At 40.2% G+C, this 20,944-nt stretch overlaps 1 protein-coding gene across 1 annotated transcript in view; it reads left to right on the top strand.

The window, feature by feature from the left end:
* SYN2 (synapsin II) overlaps nt 1-20,944 on the top strand; it is a 190,715-nt gene that overhangs the window by 118,737 nt on the left and 51,034 nt on the right. Inside the window, exons 2-3 of the mRNA XM_024244683.3 lie at nt 19,087-19,144; nt 20,341-20,432. Coding sequence (XP_024100451.3) covers nt 19,087-19,144; nt 20,341-20,432 — 150 coding nt within the window. The remainder of the gene's footprint in view (nt 1-19,086; nt 19,145-20,340; nt 20,433-20,944) is intronic.

Raw genomic sequence — 20,944 nt, 5'->3', positions numbered from 1 at the left:
AGACAAGTTTAGGCCAGGCACAGTGGCTCATGCCTGTAATCCTAGCACTTTGGGAGTTCAAGGTGAGTGGATAGCTTGAGCTCAGGAGTTTGATGCCTGTAATCCCAGCAGTTTGGGAGGTCAAGGCAAATGGATCTTGATCTCAGGAGTTCAAGACCAGCCTGAGCAACATGGCAAAACCCCGTCTCTACAAAATATACAAAAAAATTAGCCAAGTGTGATGGTGTGTGCCTGTAGTCCCAACTACTCAGTAGGCTAAGGTGGGAGGATCTCTTGAGCCCGGGAGGTTGAGGCTGCAGTGAGCCATGATCACACCACTACACTCCGGCCTGGCAGACAGAGTAAGACCCTGTCTCAAAGAAAAAAGAAAAAAAGACATCAAGTTTACACTCAGAGATCGCTTCTGAAAGGACTACAAAAAGTAGATATTCTTCAGGAAGCAGAAAATTGAATCCAAAAGGAAGTAGTGACGTGAAAAAATCAAAATTGAGCAAAAAATGTTGGTAAACATATGGGTAAATCTAAAGCAAAACAAAACAAAAATAGAAAAAAACTTGACTGTACAAAGTAATAAAAACAATGACTAATTCAGGGAATATAAAAATGAGGTGAAATTAAAACATTGCTTAATAATATGTGACATAGGAGGAGAGTAAAGAGAGAAGGGGAATGACCAGTCCTAAAGTATACTAAAACTAGGGAGGAGAGTAGAGCTACTGATTAAAGTTATATTTAGGTAAGTAAAGTATGTACTTTTTTTAAAAAAGAAGTTAAGGCTAACCACAAAAAGAATAGAAATAAAATGTGTAATTACTAGAAAATTAAAGAGAGATGACTTGTGCAAGGGACCCCTGTACAAGAAAGATGAACTCAGCATTATTTGCAATAAGAAATTTCAGAATCTATAAATTACCTTGGGCAGTATGGCCATTTTAACGATATTGATTCTTCCTACCCATGAGCATGGAATGTTCTTCCATTTCTTTGTATCCTCTTTTATTTCATTGAGCAGTGGTTTGTAGTTCTCCTTGAAGAGGTCCTTCACGTCCCTTGTAAGTTGGATTCCTAGGTATTTTATTCTCTTTGAAGCAATTGTGAATGGGAGTTCACTCATGATTTGGCTCTCTGTTTGTCTGTTATTGGTGTATAAGAATGCTTGTGATTTTTGTACATTGATTTTGTATCCTGAGACTTTGCTGAAGTTGCTTATCAGCTTAAGGAGATTTTGGGCTGAGACAGTGGGGTTTTCTAGCTATACAATCATGTCATCTGCAAACAGAGACAATTTGACTTCCTCTTTTCCTAATTGAATACCCTTTATTTCCTTCTCCTGCCTAATTGCCCTGGCCAGAACTTCCAACACTATGTTGAATAGGAGTGGTGAGGGAGGGCATCCCTGTCTTGTGCCAGTTTTCAAAGGGAATGCTTCCAGTTTTTGCCCGTTCAGTATGATATTGGCTGTGGGTTTGTCATAGATAGCTCTTATTATTTTGAGATACGTCCCATCAGTACTTAATTTATTGAGAGTTTTTAGCATGAAGGGCTGTTGAATTTTGTCAAAGGCCTTTTCTGCATCTATTGAGATAATCATGTGGTTTTTGTCGTTGGTTCTGTTTAATGTGATGGATTACATTTATTGATTTGCGTATGTTGAACCAGCCTTGCATCCCAGGGATGAAGCCCACTTGATCATGGTGGATAAGCTTTTTCATGTGTTGCTGGATTCGGTTTGCCAGCATTTTATTGAGGATTTTTGCATCGATGTTCATCAGGGATATTGGTCTAAAATTCTCCTTTTTTGTTGTGTCTCTACCAGGCTTTGGTATCAGGATGATGCTGGCCTCATAAAATGAGTTAAGGAGGATTCCCTCTTTTTCTATTGATTGGAATAGTTTCAGAAGGAATGGTACCAGTTCCTCCTTGTACCTCTGGTAGAATTCGGCTGTGAATCCGTCTGGTAATTTGAGTAATTTGATCGTCTGAAGCCTTCTTCTCTCAGCTCGTCAAAGTCATTCTCCGTCCAGCTTTGATCCATTGCTGGTGAGGAACTGCGTTCCTTTGGAGGAGGAGAGGCACTCTGCTTTTTAGAGTTTCCAGTTTTTCTGCTCGGTTTTTTCCCCATCTTTGTGGTTTTAACTACTTTTGGTCTTTGATGATGGTGTTGTACAGATGGGTTTTTGGTGTGGATGTACTTTCTGTTTGTTAGTTTTCCTTCTAACAGACAGGACCCTCAGCTGCAGGTCTGTTGGAGTTTGCTAGAGGTCCACTCCAGACCCTGTTTGCCTGGGTATCAGCAGCAGTGGCTTCAGAACAGCGGATTTTCATGAAACACGAATGCTGCTGTCTGACTGTTCCTCTGGGAGTTTTGTCTCAGAGGAGCACCCAGCCGTGTGAGGTGTCAGTCTGCCCCTACTGGAGAGTGCCTCCCAGTTAGGCTGCTCGGGGGTCAGGGGTCAGGGACCCACTTGAGGAGGCAGTCTGCCTGTTCTCAGATCTCCAGCTGCGTGCTGGGAGAACCATTGCTCTCTTCAAAGCTCAGATGCTATAAAGACACATGCATACATATGTTTATTGTGGCACTATTCACAATAGCAAAGACTTGGAACCAACCCAAGTGTCCAAGAATGATAGACTGGATTAAGAAAATGTGACACATATATACCATGGAATACTATGCAGCCATAAAAAATGACGAGTTCATGTCCTTTGTAGGGACATGGATGAAACTGGAAATCATCATTTTCAGTAAACTATTGCAAGGACAAAAAACCAAACACTACATGGTCTCACTCATAGTTGGGAATTGAACAATGAGAACACATGGACACAGGAAGGGGAACATCATACTCTGGGGACTGTTGTGGGGTGGGGGGAGGGGGGAGGGATAGCATTAGGAGATATACCTAATGCTAAATGATGAGTTAATGGGTGCAGCACACGAGCATGGCACATGTATACATATGTAACTAACCTGCACATTGTGCACGTGTACTCTAAAATTTAAAGTATAATAATAATAAAATAAAAATAAAAATTTCAGAGTAAACTAAATGTCCATCATAACAGATAAATAGTGATGTATTCAAATAATAAAAATAAATAGGTCAGGGTTTTGTATATTACCATGAATACATGTCAGAAATATAACACCGAGTGGGAAAAATGCAGGTCGTAGGCAGATATATATAAAATAGCATCACTTATATTAAGCCCCAAACAAGCAAAACAGTACTATATTCAGTCTATGGATATATACACATGTAGTAAAACTATATAAAAACACATACAGAAATAACGTTAATTCAGAGTAGTTATCCCTGGGGAAGGGATGTAGGGGAATAGGATTGGGGAGGAATATGCAAGCGATTTCAACAGTGTATATTAATGTAGAAAAATATTAAGATCAAGTAGCAAATAAACAAGTATTTGTTATATTCTTTAAATATAGCTGTATGACAAATAATGAACTTAAGTTTGGAGAAATGTATACAGCTGCTGAGGATTTTTTTTTTTTTTTTTTTTTTGAGATGGAGTCTCACCCTGTTGCCCAGGCTGGAGTGCAATGGCACAATCTTGGCTCACTGCAACCTCCGCCGCCCGGGTTCAAGTGATTCTCCTGCCTCAGCCTCCCAAGTAGCTGGGATTACAGGCGTGTGCCACCATGCTTGGCTGATTTTTTGTGTCTTTTTCACCATGTTGGCCAGGGTGGTCTCAAACTGCTGACCTCGTGATCCGCCCACCTCAGGCTCCCAAAGTGCTGGGACTACAGGCGTGAGCCACCACGCCCAGCCAGCTGCTGAGGATTCTAAGTTTATTTTTTCCACAGTAAGGCATAATATAAAGTGATGGAACAAATTTAGTACTGCTGGGTCTGATTAAAATTTATAATTTTGAAGAAATAAACAGATTTGCATTTCTCCAAGATTATGTTTTCCCTAAGTGGTAGTTTGTCAACAGGAAGCTACACTGAATAAAATCTCAGAGATGTCCAGCTTCCAATACTTGCTGCTTTATTCAGGTCTGATCTGACCATCTGGAAGAATTTCATTAAGTTTTAATTATCATGCACTAAGAACATAAGTAGAGCATTTTCAAAGAGGAGCCTTCATTTCATGCTGAGACTGAAAACCTTATCATAGGAGGAATGTCTGAGAGAATAGGGGTGGTATAGCCTGAAGAAGTGGTCTCAACGGGGCCCTGTTCACTGTCCCAGACAGGATGGACATGGACAAGAAAGAAGAAGACCAGTTTTATGTGGACAGAACCAGAATCAAACAGCAAGCTTCAAAATGGCAAATGTCAGCCCAGTTTGAAAAAAAATCAGTTGTCTAAAAGTGAAAAAAAAAAACCCACAAAACCCACAAAAAAACTGAGAAATTTCTCTGATGTCCCCTTGTTATAAATATTACAGAGGAGATTTTTGCACTGGGGTATGAGGTAGGATATGGTGATCTCATTTTAAGTTTCCTACACATGAATGTCAGAGACAGACTAGAGTCTTTAACTCACTCAAGTGAAGATAGTCATATACCAAAATTGTTTACACGTAAGGGGAAAGCTACTCTTGGCCTCAGGATTTTAGCTGTATTTTGGGAAACTCTCTAAAGCACAGAATCTGGAAACTGGGGAAATAATATTCAAGTAGAAATCTCGCTTCTAGAGAGTACTGTCAAGGTTTCTGCTTCATCATTCCCCAGATTCCAAATTATTTGCTTCATAGATCAGCAGAAGTCCCTCTCCTGGCCATTGGCAAACCAAGAAGCAAGGAACTGGCTTTATCCTACTTTATCCCTGTTGCCCTGGCACTTCCTGTCTGCCATATGTATATTCTGTATTATATCATAACTCACCACCACTTGGCAGTGATTTGTGAATTTCACTTTCATGCTGTACTACCTTTGTTAAAGTCACTTGAAACGCCCTTTCCACATCACATATTGAAATCCTACTGTTTAATTTCTACACTGTCAGAGCCTGAAAATATTAGAAGCCCTGTGGGTAAATCCCCTCCCAAATGAAGAAAAAACAATTCAAATGAATTCCTAATGTACACAAATTTTTGAATAATGCCATATTTTAGGTGTAGTATGAAGTGGTTAATAAGATCTGCTCTGGAGTCAGTTTGCCTAGTTTCAAATCCTGAATCTGCCACCCAGTAGTTGTATGACTTTGAACAAGTTACTTACTCTCTTTGTGCCTTAGTTATCTGTAAATTTGGAAGATAATGCTATCTACCTTATATGATTGATTATGAGGATTAACTCATAAGGTGTATAAAGTGGTTAGCACAGGTACTAGTGCTTAATAGATATTAGTTGATATTAATTTTATTGCAGTTATAATTTTGGCGCTTGTACTTTAGATAACAATCTGCGGTACTTCTGTCGAACACTAATTTATTTTTATTCTTCTTTGTTTTAGAGCAGGGTAAAGTCTTTCCTTCCCCTTCCCCCTACCAAGTGCCTTTCGTATAGGTGAACAAATAATAGGTCCCTAATCTAATGAATCTTTGTTGCATGAGTAAATTAATTAGAATTACAATATTTTGAAAGGCTTATAGAATATATTTCATTACAACAGCACTACATAATGAACATCTTTTCAAAGGAATGTGTCCAAACACTAGGGGTAAAAATGAACTAGGTTTTCAGGCTAACCAGTTTGAGTTGGTTTTTTAAAACTTTTTAGAGCTTTTGAATGTGAAGTGTATTTCAATGGATCATTAGAGGTGGCTGAAAGGATGGACAAATTCACTGAGAAAAGAGCAAGAACAGCACTATCTGTCTTTATACTTCTCTATTAAGGCATGAGCTTATACTCTGGGCTAACCTTGGTCTAACAAAAAGGACATTGTATTGAGAAGACATCAGCTTTCCCACCGTGTGATCTTGGTCAACTTTCTCTCTTTAAGCCTCTGTTTCTTTGCCTATAAGAAGATAGCATCTAAGGTCCATTTCTCCATTCAGAGCCTGTGTGGTTCCATGTTGCTAAACTCAAGTGCATCTGGGAACCTGTGGCATGACTCTTCCAGAACAGTGCCAGTTCTCCCAGCTTGCCAAAATTCAGTTGTTAGTGTCTATTCTGGTGAATAATATCCCCCCTGAATTGGCACCAGTTGGAAAATTGTAGAATGGAATGTGCCACCTGGGTTTGGATTTGGAAATCCAAAGTATTGTTGCCTTGAGGTATGAGGGTGTTTCTGCTGAGCCATGGTGGTGAGTAGGCTGATAATGCCAGCCATGTCAGTTTGCACTTGGACCAGGAAAAGAGGATCAAGTCTCCTTTGCTAACAAAAGCAGAATGTGAGGAGATCTCTTTTATTTCCTTGCAGCAATTTGCTCTACGAACTGTGTACTGATGATGTGGTATTACAAACAGAATCAATGCATCAGCAAAATGATAAAAATAAAACTCTCTTGTGCTTCTATAATACTAAGCTGTTTACACTTTTTTTTTTTCAGACAGCATCTCACTCTGTTGCCCAGGCTGGAGTGCAGTGGTGTGAACATGGCTCACTGCAGCCTCAACATCCCAGGCTGAAGCAATCCTCCCACCTCAGCCTCCTAAGTAGCTGGGACCACAGACACTAGCCACTAGCCACCATGCCAGACTAATTTTTTTATTTTTTTGTAGAGACAGAATCTCATTATGTTGCCCAGGCTGGTTTCGAACTCCTGGACTCAAGTAATCCTCCCGCCTCAGTCTCCCCAAGTGCTGGGATTACAGGTGTGAGCTACTGCGCCCAGCCGATTATTTACATTCTTTATGATACTTGATCTCACAAGCACTCTGAGTGGAAATCGGGTCCTCAGTTTTTACATCCTGTTATATAACTTAGGGATTTCTATGTGTTGAATTCCAGTCTTCTTCAATTTGGAGGAGAGTTACCTTTCTTACTCTCAGGAGGCAGCATGGTGGAATGGAAAGGGAACATGGCCTGCCTCAAACTGTTGTTTAATCTTGAACTTGTCAAATTTCCCTCTCTTCAGGCTTCTGTTTCTTCACAAGTAAAATTAGTAAAAGATCTCTAAGCAAAATTTTCCCTCTCAGAAGGCTGAGGGAATATTATCTTGTTAATTTTTCATATTATCATGTGAATAAAATGTATAAATACTTCAGTAATTGTTGACCTATACCTAAAATAGAACATTAAGATGGAAGATGGTCCCATCATACATTGGAAAAAACATATGTTTGTCTATATTTATAAATGCCTGACCAGCATTAAAAGAATGAATTCATTTTGTTGAAATGCCCTCCATTTCAAAGAACTCAGACGGGAAAGTTTTTTTAACCCAGTGGTTTTTACATTAAAAAAGGAGGAAAAAAAACCCTAAAATGTGTGGCTGTGGTGCACTTGATACTTTACATTCTCATTTACTCATTCAGCAAACATTAGGGCACTAACATGTACCAGGCATTGTAACAGAGATGGGCATGAGATTGATACAGTGGCTACCACCACAAGGTCACTGTTCTCATGGAGCTTACATTTTGGTTGGGCAGATGGATGATAAGTAGTTGAAAAAATTTCAAAATAGAAATAATGAATAATAAAATGAATAATAAAAGATTTCAAAATAGAAATAATGAATATTATGAAGATAATATAGAGAATGATGGAGGGGGGCACAGAGGAAACTACTTTTGCTCAGATAGTCAGTAGAAACATAGGAGGGAATATGTGAACGGGGACTTACACATTAAAAAAGAAGCAGGACATGCAAAAATCTGAGGGAAAGAAGTACAAAAGCCCAAGAGGACAGATAATGTTTCAGGAATACATTAAAGGCAGAGTCATTTAATTCTAACAAACTTTGGAAATGGGTATTGTCCTTACCTTACAGATGAAGAAACAAGGAAGTAAAAGAGCCCAAGTTCAGACAGCAAGTAGAGGACCTGAGATTTAAACCCAGATTAGTCTGGCTCTAAAATTCACACTCCACTGTGCCACTCAGCAGTTGATGAAAATGCAAAATTTCTGAGAGGGCATGAAGAACTTTTTTCTGTGTAACGTGGGGAGGGCACTCTTCCTTCTTTTTGATTCAGGGAGTGTGTATACCCCAGCCAGAAGATGTAAATGGCTATTTGTTTTTGTCATCTGATAAACATATGGTATCGTGTACTTTTGTGTGATATTGTTTTGTGTATTATGGTTCCTTGTTCCCTTAAGTCCCAGGTGGGCAGGTGTCCTCTGCTGGGAATCAAGAAATAGGTCTTTACTAAGAGTGTTGTTATGGGCTGAATGTTTGTGTCCCCCAAATTTATATGTTGAAGTCCTAACCCCTAATATGATGGTATTTGGAGGTGGGGCCTGTGGGAGGTGATTAGGTTGAGATGAGGTCATGAGAGTGGGGCCCTCACGATGGTGTTAGTGTCCTCATAGAAGAGAGACCAGAGCTTGCTCACTGTCCTGCACATGTGAGGACACAGAGAAGGCAGCTGCAAACCAAGAAGAGTGCCCTCACCAGGAACTGAATCTGCTGGCACCTTGATCTGGACTTCCTAGCCTCCAGATCTGTGAGAAATAAATGTTGTTTAAGCCAGCCAGTCTATGGCATTTTGATATAGCAGCCCAAGTGTGTGTGTGTGGGTATACCTAGGTATATGTGTGTCTGTGCATACATACACAGAGAGATGTGTATGCATCTCTCTCTCTCTCTCTCCCTCTCTCTCTCTCTCTCTCTCTCTGTGTGTGTGTGTGTGTGTGTGTGTGTATGTGTGTGTGTTATAAAGAATTGGCTTTCACAGTTATGAGGCTGAGAAGTCCCAAGATCTGCAGTGGGCAAATGGGAAACCCAGGAGAGCTAATGATAGTTCCAGTCCAAGTCTGAAGTTCTGAGAACTGAGAGAGCCAATGGTATAAGTTTCAATCTGAGTCCAAAGGCAGGAGAAAAGCTATGTCCTTGCTTGAAGACAGGGAGAAAGGGCAAATTCTCCTGTACTCCACATTTTTGTTCTAATCAGACCTTCAGTGGGTTAAATGATGTCCATCCTCAGTGGGGAGGGCAATCTGCTTGACTCAGTCTACTCATTCAAATGTTAATCTCATCCAGCAACACCCTCACAAACACATTTAGAAATAATGTTTAAACAAATATCTGGGCACCTGTGGCCTAATCAAGTTAACATATAAAATTAACTGTCATAGGTGTGCTTTGTATAAGGCAGTGGTGAGTGTGAGGTTGAGTTGTTAGAGAATAGGAAGGATGTATAAGACACAGTATGCACTATCAGGGGGCTTCTGATACAGAGGAGAAAAGAGACACAAATTAAAAATCAGCTGATGATACTAGACTGTGTTTAAAGTGACAAATCAACAGGTTTCATTCAGACTAGGCTTCCAGAAGGAGGAGAAGCTACTGCAGGAGGGGAGGTCAGGGAAGATTTCCTAAGGAGGCAGAACTTGTTTTGGACCTTGAAGAATTATGGCAGGGGTGATTTCACAGTGGTCCAAGGCACAGGGGCTGGGAAACTGTCTGAATTATAGAAGGAGTAGGGCAGGGCTCCTGCATATGCTTATGCAGGTTGTTCACTGTACAAGGACATCTATCTGAGGAGACAAGTAGGGGCTGGGATGCAGCCCCACATTCTGCTCACCAATCCAAGTGCCCTGGTGCAGGAGTGTGTCCTGCAGGCATCCTGAGGAAGAGGTGCCTTTTTCTAATTCCTATGGAGACACTGAAGCAGACTTAAAAGAAGAGATATTAGTTGCAAACAGAAGGGTGAGACCAGATCATGAAGGACATTTCTTTGTATCTAGACTGCTACCAAAGGATGGGAACATGCAGCTCTGGTGACAGCGGTGACTGTGGGTGTGATTCGTGACCGTACAGTGGAGGTAGACCTGCAGTATTCACGATGCTAGGAGCCTTACATATCTGGCATAAAATAAAGCCAAATCTTCAAAATTATATTTGCCTGCTCTTCAAAGCAAACTTGATAACTGACCCACTTTGCTCCAATATCAAATCAGCCTGATTTAATTTTATAAGCCAGTCATGGAAAGAAAATCTGTCCCATGACTCCAAAGCTTTCTGTTCTGTAGCTCCACTATAATTACAGACCAATGCATCTAATCTTCCTGTCATGTGTTCTCCTGAGTTACAGGATTCTGTTTTTTTTCCTGTATTTAATAATCTTGTTATCTTGTGATACTGCATCATTTAATTATTCCCCAAAATAGAGATCTTCAGAAAATCTATTCAGAAAAAGTGATTTGCTGTTCCCAACTGAAATCACAGCTGGGATGTTTACACAGAAATTAGTTATTTTCAGATCTTTGGGATTGCTGCTTTTCTTAAGGGATCTCATCTGCCACATAAGGCTGTTGAAACCTCCCACAGATCACCTGATGAAATTTCATAAACTCCAGAGAAGGACTAAGTGGGCATTCACAGAGGTCTTCAAGCCTAGGACTCTGTATCAGATTGAGCCTGGTTGCTGTCTCTCATTTTTTTCTTTTACTTTTTTTTTTTTTTTTTTTTTTTGAGACAGGGTTTCACCATGTTGGCCAGGCTGCACTGCACTTGAACTCCTGGGCTCAAGTGATCCTCCAGCCTCAGCCTCCCAGGTAGTTTGGACTGCAGGCACACGCCATAGCACTCAGCTGTCCTCTGATATTAACCTTCAAATATCTAGCTGTGTTCAGTAACTCTGTAAACATTTCATGTGTCAAACAGTAGGACAGGCTTTGGTAACACAAAATGAGTAGAGCAGAGTCCTCACCTAAGGAAGTATATGGTCTCTAAACTTGATCATCAAAAGAGTTGGAATTTAATTTGACTAGCTCTGCCACCTTCTAACTGCAACCTTTAAGCAAGTCAGTTAATTCATCTGAGCCTCATTTTTCTATAAAACCAGTAACATTAAGGCGACATTCTTGTAAGAGGCATATTGTGAGGATTAATTTGGGTGATCTGAGATGAGTGATTTGATTTGTATAGGGTCACTCAGTGTTTGTTTTTTCTTTCCCTCCTCCTCCACACCCATGTGTTGCCTTTGTATCTTTACAGACTGAAGATGACTCATTATTTTAGCTTTACTAAAATCAGAGCCGTTTCATTTTGTTCTGTTTTTCTCTGGACCATTTCTACTTTCATCATGTCACTTGTGTCCAAGTAAGTGGACCTAATATGCTGTATCACAAATAGGAAAGCATTACAGCTTGTACAAGATGGGGTTAGGGCATGAGTAGCCCTTTATGTTGGGTTTCCATAAGCTTTCTAGTGACAACTAACATTTTTTCACCTTTCACTCTTATCTTTTTGGTTTTTGCCTGTTACAGCTCACAGGACTGTCTTCAGGAAACAATTTTCTGTCATTCCAGGTTCCTTTACCAGATTGTAGTTGAGCATTCCAGTTCATGATCCTCTGATAAGATTATTTCCCCTGAATGTGTTTTCTTACACTTAGTCACATTAAAACTCCTCTGCCACTTTTCTGCCCACGTCCACATCTTCTTTCAGTTTACCCCTAATCATCTTGGCATTTTAATCCCTGGAAGAGCTGAATGCCATCTGCAATCTTGGCAATTTCTCCATGCACTCTCTTCCAGATCATTTATATGAACGTTAACTAAGACACCGTGCAGCTTGCTCTCTATCTAAAAAGTGCCTTACTTGCAGAGCATTTGATATAACAATTTAATCAGTGAATTAATATCAAGGACCAGCCACAGAATGTTGCCTTTATCTGGGAAAGTATTCATGTCTTCCTATTCTTTGTTTCTTATTCTGAACCAAACCAATGATACATAACAGAAATTTCTCCAGGTACTGAAAGTTTTATGGTCCATAAATTAGATAACAAATCCAAATTTGAGTTGAGAACCCCTTCAATGTAAAGCCTGACTATTTGAGGTCTTATTTATGTCTCTGTTCCAGAACATCTACAGTGGGAGTTCTATAAAGTGTTATGTCATTTCATTAAACCTGATTTTTTAAATGTTGCTGTCATTTCCCAGCTATCTACTAAGCTCCTAGACCTAATCAATCAAGTGATTAATTGAATTGTCAGGTGAATGCTGTGCAATAGGTATTGGTCTGCCAAGTGCCAGTAAAATAGAAAATTCTGAAGTCTAGTTACTACACTGGCTTCTGAAATGATCTTAAGCACTGATTCATTCCCTTCAGTCTTCTCCACATTCCAGAGAAAGCAGTCTCTCAGATCTTAGGCATATCTGACTATATGATCTCTCTGCTTAAAACCTTTCAGTATTTTCTGAGACAGTTGGGAAAACTTGAATACAGACTCAGTAAAGATGTTAATAAAATTAATTTTGGTGAGACAATGGCATGGCACTTATATTTAAAAAGTCATTATCCTTGAATATCGGCAAATTAATACAGATGAAGTAGATTAGAGGTTACCTGGGACTGAGGGGAGAGGGGAATGGGCACTTATTGCTTATTGGCTAGAGTTTTTGTTTGGGATGATGAAAAAGTTTTGAAAAATAGATAGTGGTGGTGGTTGCACGACATTGTGAATACCACTGAAGTGTATACATAAAAGTGGTTAAAATGGAAAATGTTGTTATGTCTGTTTTGCCACTGTAAATCATAAAAATAAGAATCATTAACAGAATGCTTAAAAATTGACAGGATAAATGACATGATGTTTGGGACTTACTTTAAAATACTCAAACCATAGTCTCAACAACAAAAAGAGTGAGGGTAATAGATGAAAAAGATTGGTAAAATGTTGATGATTATTGCGGATATTTCTGCAGTGAAAACTTGTAAAAAATCATTTGGAGACTAGCCCTCAAGTCCCAGAGACTCCACCTGACATTTAAAGCCCTTTGCTCTGCCTCTTCCCTGCCTTGGGAACCTCTGGTCTTCACTGTTCAGCCAGCAGTGTGCTGGGCCCTTGTAGTGCCCAGAGCCTCACCCAAGCTTGTGTGCCTTTGCCCTTACATTTCAATTCTGCATCCTCTTTCCTGTATGGCTAATTCCTACTCATTCTTTAAGACTCAGTTCAGTCTCTTTGGAGCATTCCTAGACTTCTCCAGGCAGGGAGAATTGCTCCCTCCTTTGGGTTCCCATAATGCTGTGCTTGTGTGTGTGCTACAGTTGATACCCTGAATTATAATCTTTTATTTTTGTTTCTGTCTCTGCACTGACATATGAGGTAGAGGAAACTTTCTTTCCACTGTACATCCTCCTGGACTATATGAAACTTTTATTATTGTTTTAGTTGTGTGCTTAAATTTTTTTTTAAAGGAAAAGATTAAAAGGTAGAAATGTTAGATGTAAATCTGAAGAGTTGAGCGGAAACTTAGCAGTGACCCCCATATAGATATTGGTGTCCTTTTGTAGACTGTGCTTTCTGTACTTCGTGACCACTAATGGTTGCCAATTTTTATAGTTCCAGCACCTACCACTGGGTGCTCAGTAAATTTTTGCTGAATTTACTGACAAACCACGGCGTTTCTTTCTACAGGTTGCAAAAGCCAGCTATTCAGCTTCTTTGAGGGAGGGAAGTGGATGCATACTTGTTAGAAGAGACAGTTAATATTCGGGTATGGTTTTTCAGAGCAGCAAATAAGCAGCTGGAGGGATACCCCTGTGCCAGTAGAGTCTGTGGCTATTCAGCCAGTGCAGTGAGTGGTGAGCTGTGACTGCAATTAGCTGCAGTACTCATCTTGCCAGTGGGTGGCGGCCGGCGCTCACAAACTTGCACCAGGACAGGCAGGCATGATTTTTACCCTTAACAATGTAGGTGGGGAAATAGGAATCTCCTACTATTTCTAGTTTATTTTCTAACTTCTTGAAGCCTTCAGATGTTTGGTTGAAAGAACAAGGCCTGAGTCAGAGTCAAAAAGAGCCAGAAACTAGCACTTTGTTAAAGGTAAATGTCTAGACCAGTGCTAGATATTTACTAGGTGCTGGACTATTTACAGAGCTCTGGGAAAGTCTTTTCTTCCCTAAATGCCTTCTGGAGTATGTGAATCCGTCTTTAGTGCTGTCATCTTCTAGCCTGAGATTTGATCCTTATGCAAATTCCAGTCATCTTGGGAGGATTTATACTCTAGGCTGTTTCAGGTCCATTAGCTCCAATATAGATAGAGATTGAAAACAGATTTTCATGTGGAGGAGGAGAGGAAGGAAAGAACTTGACCCTCAGGATTGACACATGTGAGAAGAAGATGGCAGGGCCTGCAGAAATAGGCTCCGTCCTGAGGGTGCTCTCTTCTGGTTTTCTCCAGTGGTCCAGCCCAAACCACCACTCCTAACATCCCAGTCAATAAGCAAGTCCTGATTGTGAGGCCACTAAGTTACAGCTCTATGAAGGATTTGGAAATTTATGGATATAATGATTATATTTGTACAGGCCTAGAGCTTATAATCAAACAATAAGACATAATCAGTATTTAAAATCAAAAATTTTCTGAAAAATCCAAGACTCACATATGGATCATCCCTGCTCTGAAGCATTGTTACATAATCTAGTGGTCTGAGGTGTAGGTGGGGGAGCAGTGTCTAATTATTAGACAACCGACTTTGAAAGGTGGTATCAGATGATGATGCTATGAGCCAAATATCATGAGCAGACAATAAATGTGATGAAAGTTCAGAAAAGGAAGTAGCCATGTTGGCTGTAGTCACATTAAAATAGCATAAATGTTTGCTGCTTTTTGCTAACAGTGCTTCATATTTGCATGAATTTCAGCATTTCCAAAACTTTCGTGTCATCTGATTTCGTTAAATCTTCACAACCACCTGTGAGCCAAACATTATTAAATGAGGTAAAATATATAAAACACTTAGAATAGTGCCTAGTACATCACAGGTGTTCACTATTAAGATCACTATTAGCCCTATTTTATAAATGACACAACAAGACTCAGAGAGGCATTATTTGTGCAAAGTCACACAGCTGAAAAGTGGTAGAAGTAGGCCTGAACTCAGCTTCCCTGCCTTCCATTTCTAGAACTCTTTCTCCATTATCCCATGCATAAAAGAGGGCGTATTTAAGCTAGGCTTGCCTGGGTTGGGCCAAGTTTTGGGGGGCGTTAGGAGAGAAGTCTCTGAAATCATATTCCTCAGCCTTACAAGCCCTAGTTGTTAGGTGGATGGGAATTGATGAAGGTATTCACTTCCTTGAGTAACAAGAGTTAAATCTAGAAGCTTTTGCTCATTTTAGCAATAAGGAGAGATGGTTTATTACCTGGTCCATCAAGGAAGCTGCAAGCCATTAAACTTACATAGATCCTCAGCTGCTAGGCTTGTTAAGAAAAATGTTACAATAGGGGGAAATTGACAACACAGGCACTACAGATATTTTTAGTCTGTGTTTCAAGGATGTACATCTTGGGTTCTGTTTAGGATTGAGCACAAGGGGATGAATTTAGATTTATGTGACAAGACTGCCAATCAGAAAGTTCGTATTGGCGGGGCATGGTGACTCACTCCTATCATCCCAGCACTTTCAGAGTCCAAGGCAGGAGGATTACTTGAGCCCAGGGGTTCAAGAACAGCCTGGGCAACATAGTGAAACCTTGTCTGTACAAAAAAAAATATTTTAAATTAGCCTGGCATGGTGGCATATGCCTGTAGTTCCAGCTACTCTGGAGGCTGAGGCAGGAGGATCACTGGAGCTCAGGCAGTCGAGGCTACAGTGAGCTATGATTGTACCACTGCACTCTAGCCTGCGCAACAGAGCAAGATCCTGTCTCAAAAAAAAAAAAAAAAAAAAAAAAGTCCGTACTGGGCATCTTATCTGTTCCTATCTTATGCAAGGGACTGTGTAGGAAAACTAAGGGAAGTAGAGTAGTTTTGCCAAATTTTCAAATGCTGGTAAGAGTGGTATCATCTTTTTCTTGGGTGGGGGACAGTTTGGGAATATCAGTAAAAACCATAACTGTCTGTTCCTTGTACCAGCACTTCTGTCATAAATTATTTATCCTATGGATATAGTTTTAAATGTAAGCCATTGTAGCACTGTTTGTAATAGCAAAAACAAGAAACTAGAAATCTAATGTGCTCACCAGTATATAATGCCAATACCAATAAATGCTTACCAATAAATACAGTATGTCCTTCAAATGAAATTTCATGCAACTGTTAAAAAGGAAGAGGCCCATCAATATGTGCTGAAAGCATATCACTAAGATATATTTTTAAGTGCAAAAAAACAAAAGTTTAAAAAAATTTATGTAGCATGCCATATGTATGTGTTTGAGCATATATGTATGCAGGTATATCCACACATTTTTTTCCCCTCCACTGGAAATATATGCTTATAATTGATAGTGGGAAGTATACGTGATAAGAGAGGAATGGGAAAAAAGAACATTTTACTTTTTGTTTTATCCTTTTATATAATTTTAAAGATAGATAGATTGATTGGTTTAACCACGTGATATATCATTTTTAAAAAATTTAAGCTTCCCTAAGGTCACACAACCAGGAAAGGGTACAGCTAGAATTTACACCCCAGATTGTGATTCCAGAGCCCATCCTCTGGATTCCAGCACACTGCCCTGTACTAGTGTTCTCTTAGTATCAGGAAGTACTTCTATCATTTGCTAGCAAGTTACACAATTTTTCATGAAAATACCTAGAATCAAAATGTCCAAGAGCCTGGAGCTGCAAGAATGTGCTCATTCTCCAGAAGAGGACTCTGTGCCCCATCTGCCGGCCATCTTGGCTCCTTTTCTATAAGGTTGTGGCTCAGCCAAGAGAGGTCAGTGACCCTGGGCCAGGAAACACACACTAAGATTTCCAACAGGACAGATTACCTTAAGGAAAAGGCATTAGGGTAGCTAGAGAGGTGGGGGTAGAGGGAAGGCATGAAAACAGTTCATTAGCCAACTTGGTCAATGGGCAGGTGCAGGAAGTGGCAGATAAACCCAGCCAGAATCTATAAATATATACTTCAATATCAGTGTTCAAAACCCACAAAATAAATGAGTGAATTAAGAAACTTGGCAGCATGTAAGCACCTAGATGTAAACTCTTAGTTCTAGCCTTAATTCCCATAAACTTTTCTTTCTGATTTGGGCATGTTATTTAATTGTCCTGGGCTTCAGTTTCCCCATCAGCCAAATGGACCACATTATCTCTCCTGGCTCCTTCACAGAGTTGTGAGGAACAACTAGGGCAAGGAACATACTTTGCAAATGCAAGGCATCATACGAAATGCGAGGTTATTGTTAACGTCTCTGAGATTTGCCTCACAGAAGGAGAGCTATTTTGAGACAGGAAAATAGGAGGAAGCATCAGAAAAGCATTGCTGATAACAAGGTAGACAAACCTTACTAATGAAAGAAAGGGATCTCATGGGTCATTCACTCCAGTTCCTCCTTTTTATAGTCATGGGCAAAAACCTGCAGAGTCCAAGGTCTGCAGAGAAGTGATAGTGCCATACTAGACTCTATTAGTTAAACCTGTAAATAAAATGGAATAGTAGCCAAAGAAAGGGAATATACTACAGGGCCCCTGCCTGAGGGGCTCGCTGAGCTGTGAATGTTGATCAGGGTCCTGGAAACAAGCTGGTGTGAAGCTTAATAAGAAATTGGGGCAGAGGTGGGGGGTGGACTTAAGTGGTCCAGCTCCAGGATGGCTGAGTGCCTCAGAGGAGCAATTTGAGGGTGGCCAGGGACTTGGATAGGACAAATGACAACTTCCTAGAACGGGGTGTTCCAGAACCCATAGAGAAAAGGAAACAGCCTGGCCTCATCCCGGGTAGTTGACAGGAACCAGGGTAGGAAGTATTTGTAGTGGGACTAATGCTCACATCATTCAGTCCCTTGTGAGTGGAAGAAGGAAAATGGGAACAAATGCAATGCAGCACACACAGGGCAAGTCTGTTTTTGTGGTGGTGTGAGCAGAGATGGAGAGAATAGATCACCAGGGGGAGACAGTGCCTGCAGTGTGAAGGGCAGTGGGCTCAGAGTGCCACAGACTTGGCTGTGAATACTGGCTCTGCCACTAACTTGCTACAGGGCCTTGAATACACCATTTTCAATTCTGAATATTGGTTTCCTTGTCTCTGAAATGAACCCTTTCTCTGTATCTTATACGTTGTTAGGACTAAATGAGATGTTCTTGAAAACAACTTGCATGTAATTCCTAGAACATGATGCCCAATAAATATTGGTTTATTCCTTCATTTTGGGGACAAACTCCCAAAAAATCTCCAATGAAATATTACAGTTGGAAATTTCAAGCGCTGGAAACGCAAGCTCAACTTACCTAACAGGTAGAGTATGGAAAGGCCCTTTGACAAATGGAGAAGCAGCCTAAAAGGACAGATAAGGAAATCTAATGTGGGGAAGGCAGGTTAGAAGCAAAGTAGGAATTAATATAAATATAAGCATAAAAATATCTGCTTATAAGGGATTAATTACTTATTACAGGGGATAAATTAATGCCTTAATATGAGGTTCCTCTAGATCTGTGACAAACTGGGAATATACTATGTACTGTGTAACTCACCTTGACCCATTTTCTTGACTGCTTAGAAATATGGGCTAAGTTTTGTGTTCAAATGCAATGGCTTCCCTCAGTCTTTTCCCGCTACCTTCTATTTTGGTCTAATTAATTTCCTCTCATTCATTGATTGTTCTTTAATCCTTATTTTGTTGGTTATATTTTTAAATTATTAATTGCCTCGGGTCCTCTTTGTATGGGTATGAAGAAGTAAAGTGATGATAACAGTTTCTTTAAAAACTAAAAATCCAAAGGTGGATATACCAAATAGAAAACCATAGTAAAATGAAGGATCAAGGAAAATAAGGAAACTGCAGAGATATGTAAAGCTGATCTAGCCTTTACTAAGAATAAAATTGGGGAAATTCCTATTTCTAGATGCATTTTATAGCCAAAAGACCAGAGATGTTATAACAAAACCTGATAATGAAAGGATGTTTTGGATTATTTTATAGATGGGTAAATTGAGGTTAAAAGAGAGGAAATGGTTTGTCTTATGGTGATCTCATAGCAGAATGTGGATCAGAACCCAGGTCTCTTGACCCTCATTCTGGAGATGTCTGCTGTGGTCCTCTTCTTTGTAATAGTAAATGTCTGACTTTAAATACTTGCACAAAACTAATTTGTGTGGGTTTATTCTTTTCTCCAGGGCAAAGTGCTTTCGGGGCAAAAAAGTCCTTGGAGATTATGATATCAAAGTGGAACAGGTAATCAGCCTGAAGCCCAGAGCTGCATCCGCGTCATCACAGTTTCCTCCTGGCATGCCAGAGTGAACCATCTCGTTCTGCTGAGTGGAATACTGTGTCCATCATTGGGTTCTGGACTCTGCATCTCCTCTCTCTCCTATCCTTTCCCCAGGACCTTTCTCTCTGTGAGGCATGGTCCTGGAGTCTGCATCTTTTCGTTTCTCTGATTCCTTTTTATGGCTGTAGTGTCTGTAGATGAGCAAGCAGTTTGGTTCTTAGGACCCTCTTGCAGTGTAAGGTTCCCAGACTGAGGAAAACCTTAGAGGAATGTCTTCCCAGAATATTGCACGTTACCTCCGTATTGTTGGTGGCAAGATATTTCTCAGTAGGCACATGTTTGCCGTTCAGGTATGCTGCCCCGAGTGATGGCTCCTTTGGGCCTGAGGCTATACTTCAGAGGAAACTTAGAAAAGAACACCTCCTTGTTTTAATACAGTGAAACACTGAAAGTCCAATTTTTTTTTTTTAACCTTCCTCCATCCTTTGCTTCATAATAAATAGTGATTGGGTCCATTTGGGGAAGAGGAGGATGTTCAGTTTCAACAATGCATGTATTTCCTATGTGATAAAAGAAGTTTCTCATCATTCATTATACAGTGTGTTATGATTTACTGACTGTCTTCAAACAACTTGTTACATAGACAAGATTGATAAAAATGATTCCCATTTTATAGATCAGGAAAACGGAAACCCAGAGATGACAAGTAACTTGCTTAATGTTTTATGCAGCTAGGTAGGGGAAAAGCAGAACTAAAACCTAGTTGCCTAAATTTAGACCTAGTGCTTTTATGTTGAAACTGATAAAAAGACGTTTGTCTCAGTCCAAATTCTCGCTCTGTAGAGAGGCAGCACAAAGGATACTGGGCTGGAAGTTAGAGGACCTGAGTTTTGCTCCTTTCTCTGCCAATGATAAGTTTTGTTTGTCCTGAAAAGTTACTTAACTGCTCTGAGCCTCTATTTCCTCCTTTGATAAATGGGGATAATTATCTCTGTCCCACCTTCATCACAGTGTTGCTATGAGAATTAGACTAACTCAGTATGTGAACATGTTTTGAAAACTGTATATAAATGTTTGGCGGTAGGGATGTTGCTGCTGCTATGTAGAGGACTTGGTGAAGTCAGGATTGTGAACTTATTCCCCTATTATTATTTTCCAGGCAGAATTTTCAGAGCTCAACCTGGTGGCCCATGCAGATGGCACCTATGCTGTGGATATGCAGGTTCTCCGGAATGGCACAAAGGTTGTCCGGTAAGGGTCTTTCTGTCCTCAGGATCATTGTGACTGTCTCCACAGTTACTACCTCTGGCTCAAAGAGGTGGTTTCTAAGTCAGGTGTTGGAGTGAGATAGCAGTGTTACGTATGGTATACAGAACTTAATGATGTGTGTTGTGCAGAAACAGTAGAAAAGGCAGAGAAAGCCAGTTTCTCGCTGAGCTTAGTCCAGTGGTAGAGAAAGCAACCTTAAGCTTCACAGACTGAGAGCTCACTTAGAGATAACTGGATTCCTTATAGGATTATTTCCCCCAACCCCTTCAGCCAGTGCAGCTCTGTGCTTTTATCCTGCATACATTTCCCTTGGAAAACAGAGTTCCATTGCTTTAAAACAAACAAACAGACTTGAAAATGTCTGATGTAGTTCAGCCTTCCATTTTACATTGATTTGCCTAGATTCCCCTAGTGAGTTGTGGCAGAGCCCTGTCTTCTATGTGAGATCATTTGACTCTCCATCCTGTATTCTTTCTGTATTCCTCATTCCTGGG

This window comes from Pongo abelii, chromosome 2 (assembly GCF_028885655.2).
Source record: "Pongo abelii isolate AG06213 chromosome 2, NHGRI_mPonAbe1-v2.0_pri, whole genome shotgun sequence".
Taxonomy (NCBI): domain Eukaryota; kingdom Metazoa; phylum Chordata; class Mammalia; order Primates; family Hominidae; genus Pongo; species Pongo abelii.
Note: the sequence above shows the minus strand (reverse complement) of the source record. Positions and strands in the feature narration are given on the sequence as shown.